At 45.8% G+C, this 6,153-nt stretch overlaps 1 protein-coding gene across 1 annotated transcript; it reads left to right on the forward strand.

Annotated features, from left to right (window-relative positions):
- Window positions 1-2,462: 2,462 nt before the first annotated feature.
- Window positions 2,463-3,362, forward strand: LOC139766452 (uncharacterized). The gene has a single exon (XM_071695140.1). The coding sequence runs from the start codon at window positions 2,463-2,465 to the stop codon at window positions 3,360-3,362; it is 900 nt and encodes a 299-aa protein (XP_071551241.1).
- Window positions 3,363-6,153: the final 2,791 nt, after the last annotated feature.

Here is a 6,153-nt window from a genome sequence, read left to right on the forward strand (position 1 = left end):
ACGTAGAAATGTATAGGTATGCATACGAGTAAAAAAAGAAAGAAACGAGCGGGGAGGATTTCCAGCACCCCCGCTCCCTTCCCTTTTAGTCGCCTTTATTTACGACACGCAGGGAATACGTGGGAAGTGTTCTTTCTCCCCTATCCCCAGGGATAATATATATATATATATATATATATATATATATATATATATATATATATATATATATATATATATATATATATATATATATACGCACATACAGGGACGAATACATATTTACACACGTACATATTTATACTTGGTTGCCTTCATCCATTCCTATCGCTACCCCGCCCCACAGGAAACAGCATCGCTAACCCCTGCTTCAGCGAGGTAGCGCCAGGAAAACAGACTATTGGTTCTAGGCAGAAAGGTACACTTGGTTGTCTGATAAATAGGGAGCAGGCTCGTGTCTCGGTCTTTTATTTCCTTCTCCAGGGAACTAACGGGAGTAGTGGGGAGTGGGCCATAAATCTGGTGTTGGTAGCTCACCTGCTCTGGCTGGCTGGGAGGGGTTAAGATGGAGAGAGAGAGAGAGAGAGAGAGAGAGAGAGAGAGAGAGAGAGAGAGAGAGAGAGAGAGAGAGAGAGAGAGAGGTATCAATTCATACCACAAAGCAGGTGAAGAAAAAGGGGTTACGTCTCAGTGTTGGTAAGAACACTGGTGAAGGTTTGGGCGAGGTCGTAACTCTGGCTACGTCAGCGGTCGAGGTGGGAACCGAGCGGTCCCCTCACCCTCACTCCATACTTCTCCAGTATCGCTGGAGTCAACAGGTCTTGAAAGCAGCTCCACTTTGGTGAATGAGGTGAGTCTGGCTCCCGACCTCTTCCTTATACTGCTGTAAAGTCTCCCGCGTTAGCGAGGTAGCGCAAGGAAACAGACGAAAGAATGGCCCAACCCACCCACATACATATGTATATACACACACGTCCACACATGCATACCTATACATTTCAACGTATACATATATGTACAAAGAAAGACACATACATAATATACACATGTACGTACATGATTCATACTTGCTGCCTTTATTCATTCCCATTGCCACCCCGCCACACATGGAATAACAACCCACTCCCCCAAATGTGCGCGAGGTAGCGCTAGGAAAAGACAACAAAGGCCACATTCGTTCACACTCAGTCTCTAGCTGTCATATATAATGCACTGACATATAGATATTCGACATATAGATATTTGGCGACGTGTTCTCAAAGGGATGAACCAAGGAATGGGGGACAACTGGTTAAGGGCAAACCATGAAATGGTCTGTGGGGGTCAAGTTGTTGACTGGGGGATGGGTGGTAGGGTCTGATTACGGCACATTGTACACGAGAACCAGAGTGTGTGTGTGTGTGTGTGTGTGTGTGTGTGTGTGTGGAAATGAGGCCATTCTTCGCATGTACCTTTCCTCGAAGGCTAACCTTGCCTGTCCCTTTGTGTTATCAGTCCCGGCGCAATTTTCCTGACTATCTTCTTAGAGTTGTTATCTTCACTACGTCCTGACCTGACCCAATTGAGCCTGTGACCCAATCGGTAAGGGCCCGGCTAAAAGTCAAGTTTAGGAAACAACTGAAAACGACCTTTGGTCATTTTCATTTAAAATAAACGCCAAAACGCTAAATACCACTCCAATATTCTAACACTATATTCACAATATTCTTAAACTATCTTCACAATATTCTGACCAATATCTTCACAGCACCATCATCTTTACTACAGTTCTTCACTAGTCTGTTATTCCATCATTCTTAAACCGAACGGTAAGCGTCAGGTCAAGAAAGTCTACCTCTACTTCTCCGTTGAAAACACTGACCTTTGACCTGATCTTTACTGATGAGGTCAAAGACCATCTTTTCTACACCTTTCCTCACCTCTAGAATATCCTCGAAACCAGTGAACTGTGACCTTGCTCTTACATTTCTCCATTACTCATTTATTTCCACTTCTAACTAAAATTCACAACACCCTTAGATTCTCTTCACCCTCCCCCCCCCCCCTCCTCAGCACTACATTCACTATATCCTCGACTAGTCTTTGACTTGACTAATAAGGGATACGTTTATATCTTTATCTTATCTGTAGGACGTCTTTAATGACCCTGAATACAGGCCTAAAGCCCAACCAACCAACTAATTTTGAAGTTACCTATATTTCTCATCCAGGATATTAGATAAAGTAAGTCGCTCTCATATTCATTTTATAACTTAATCGCGATGTCCTCTGCACAAGATCATCTCACCCGAGGAGTGAAGAGGGTTTCTTCTGACAACTATCCAAGACCAGTGAAGTCTGTGAAATGTGAAGGATTCTTTCCCAGCAGCTACTCTCCACCCAAATCCCCTCCAAGTGACTCACCACCCACACCCGTGTTTCTCACTTCTTCTCGTGGCTTTCACTTCTCTCCCAGTTTCCCTCTTCTCCCGAATCTCTCTCCAATGCCTCCTCTTCTCACTGACTTCATTCTCATCAACCCTGAGCTCCCTGTCACCTCTTCCAGCCCTGACACCTCTCCCATTTCCTCTGTTGTCTCAGAAATCTGTCGCCTCATCCCTTCCCTCCCTGACGACTCGCCCATTTCCTCCCAAGTCTTCGCCACCTCTCCCGCTACCCCTCCTCCTCTCACTGAGTTCCCTCTGGACCTCACCTCCGCAGCCTACGAAGACCGGTTCGCCAACTACCTTCCCCCAAACCTTAGGGAAGTGCCCAGAATATCTTGGGCAAGGCTGAAACTTGGCAAGACACTGGGTTCTGGATGTTACGGTACTGTGAAGGAAGCAATTCTTAAAAGGAGTGACGGCAGTGTGGTGACAGTGGCCGTGAAGGAATACCATTCCGTCAACGATGTTACGGAGGTACAATCACTCTGGGAACTGGATGGGGCAGGAGGAGTTCCCAAACTGTATGGGGTGACGTCCACAACACCCATGGCTCTCGTTATGGAACTTGTCCCTGGTGAACGCCTCTCGAAATTTAAACCTCAGAACCTTGGTCAGTGCCTGAAGGCATTCATCGCCACATGTGCCGCAGTGGAGGAAATCCACGAGGCAGGCTACGTGCATTGCGATCTACACTCGGACAACATCCTCATTAGTTCGAGGGACGATGGTGGCATCATCTCACGCATCATTGACGTCGGCCTCGCCAGGAATCTAAACTCAGGACTCTCATCAGATCAGGAATGGATGGTCATGTTGGATGTGGAGAGGATGGTGCACTTAGCAACGGTGCTCATAGCTCGAAAGTTTAGGAAACCTCTGGAATCATTGTTCGTCTTCCAACGTCAACTCAGCTCGCTGAGGGAGGGAGCAGAAATGTTCCTCAAAGCTCAGCAGTGATACCCTGGCCATCCAGTCACCAGTCAGGTGATACATTCCACCTCCAGTCATCAGGCACATGATGCCCTACACATCCAGTCATCAGTCAGCTGATGACAATTGGACAAATTTATTGTTATTTACAACTTTTATTTACAATAAAGGGATATTCATTTTATACCCCCCCCAAAAAAAAACGCATCCCTCCCCTCCTTAATTACTTTCCAAAAGATGGAACAGGCATCCACTTATAAACACACCCTCACACAGAAACACACACACACACACATACACACAAACACACACACACACACACACACACAAACAAACACACATACACACACACAGAAACACACACACACACACATACACACAAACACACACACACACACACAAACACACACACAGAAACACAAACACACACACACACACACACACACACACACACACACACTCATATGTAAGGCATTTGTACGAGTAGGAAGAGAGGAAAGTGATTGGTTCTCTATGAATGTTGGTTTGGTTTGCGGCAGGGATACGTGGTGTCTCCATGTTTGTTTAATTTGTCTATGGATGGGGTTGTTAGGGAGGTGAATGCAAGAGTTTTGGAGAGAGGGGCATGTATGCAGTCTGTTGTGGATGAGAGAGCTTGGGAAGTGAGTCAGTTGTTGTTCGCTGATGGTACAGCGGTGGTGACTGATTCGGGTAAGAAACTGCAGAAGCTGGTGACTGAGTTCGGTAAAGTGTGTGAAAGAAGAAAGCTGAGAGTAAATGTGAATAAGAGCAAGGTTATTAGGTATAGTAGGGTTGGGGGACAAGTCAATTGGGAGGTAAGTTTGAATGGAGAAAAACTGGAGGAAGTGAAGTGATTTAGATATCTGGGAGTGGATTTGGCAGCGGATGGAACCATGGAAGCAGAAGTGAATCATAGGGTGGGGGAGGGGGCGAAAGTTCTGGGAGCGTTGAAGAATGTGTGGAAGTCGAGAACATTTTCTCGGAAAGCAAAAATGGGTATGTTTGAAGGAAAAGTGGTTCCAACAATGTTATACGGTTGCGAGGTGTGGGCTATAGATAGGGTTGTGCGGAGGATGGTGGATGTGCTGGAAATGAGACGTATGAGGACAGTATGTGGTGTGAGGTAGTTTGATTGCGTGAGTGTGGGGGGAGGGGGGAAGTGTCATTTCATGTGTGGCGGGGTGGTGACGGGAATGAATAAAGACAGCAAGTATAAAGTATGCAAATGTGTATATATGTATATGTCTGTGTATGTATATATGTGTATACGTTGAAATGTATAGGTATGCATACGAGTAAAAAAAAAAGAAACGAGCGGGGAGGATTTCCAGCACCCCCGCTCCCTTCCCTTTTAGTCGCCTTTATTTACGACACGCAGGGAATACGTGGGAAGTGTTCTTTCTCCCCTATCCCCAGGGATAATATATATATATATATATATATATATATATATATATATATATATATATATATATATATATATATATATATATATATACGCACATACAGGGACGAATACATATTTACACACGTACATATTTATACTTGGTTGCCTTCATCCATTCCTATCGCTACCCCGCCCCACAGGAAACAGCATCGCTAACCCCTGCTTCAGCGAGGTAGCGCCAGGAAAACAGACTATTGGTTCTAGGCAGAAAGGTACACTTGGTTGTCTGATAAATAGGGAGCAGGCTCGTGTCTCGGTCTTTTATTTCCTTCTCCAGGGAACTAACGGGAGTAGTGGGGAGTGGGCCATAAATCTGGTGTTGGTAGCTCACCTGCTCTGGCTGGCTGGGAGGGGTTAAGATGGAGAGAGAGAGAGAGAGAGAGAGAGAGAGAGAGAGAGAGAGAGAGAGAGAGAGAGAGAGAGAGAGAGACAGAGAGAGAGAGGTATCAATTCATACCACAAAGCAGGTGAAGAAAAAGGGGTTACGTCTCAGTGTTGGTAAGAACACTGGTGAAGGTTTGGGCGAGGTCGTAACTCTGGCTACGTCAGCGGTCGAGGTGGGAACCGAGCGGTCCCCTCACCCTCACTCCATACTTCTCCAGTATCGCTGGAGTCAACAGGTCTTGAAAGCAGCTCCACTTTGGTGAATGAGGTGAGTCTGGCTCCCGACCTCTTCCTTATACTGCTGTAAAGTCTCCCGCGTTAGCGAGGTAGCGCAAGGAAACAGACGAAAGAATGGCCCAACCCACCCACATACATATGTATATACACACACGTCCACACATGCATACCTATACATTTCAACGTATACATATATGTACAAAGAAAGACACATACATAATATACACATGTACGTACATGATTCATACTTGCTGCCTTTATTCATTCCCATTGCCACCCCGCCACACATGGAATAACAACCCACTCCCCCAAATGTGCGCGAGGTAGCGCTAGGAAAAGACAACAAAGGCCACATTCGTTCACACTCAGTCTCTAGCTGTCATATATAATGCACTGACATATAGATATTCGACATATAGATATTTGGCGACGTGTTCTCAAAGGGATGAACCAAGGAATGGGGGACAACTGGTTAAGGGCAAACCATGAAATGGTCTGTGGGGGTCAAGTTGTTGACTGGGGGATGGGTGGTAGGGTCTGATTACGGCACATTGTACACGAGAACCAGTGTGTGTGTGTGTGTGTGTGTGTGTGTGTGTGTGTGTGGAAATGAGGCCATTATATGCATGTTCCTTTCCTCGAAGGGTAACCTTGCCTGTCCCTTTGTGTTATCAGTCCGGGCGCGTCTTGTGGCCTGGTGAGAGAGATACAGAACAGCCGTCATATTTA

Source organism: Panulirus ornatus, chromosome 57, assembly GCF_036320965.1.
Source record: "Panulirus ornatus isolate Po-2019 chromosome 57, ASM3632096v1, whole genome shotgun sequence".
NCBI classification, from domain to species: Eukaryota; Metazoa; Arthropoda; class Malacostraca; order Decapoda; family Palinuridae; genus Panulirus; species Panulirus ornatus.

Excerpts from the sequence above, each read along its gene's own strand:
- LOC139766452 (XM_071695140.1), top strand. The coding sequence starts at position 2,463 with ATGCCTCCTCTTCTCACTGACTTCATTCTCATCAACCCTGAGCTCCCT.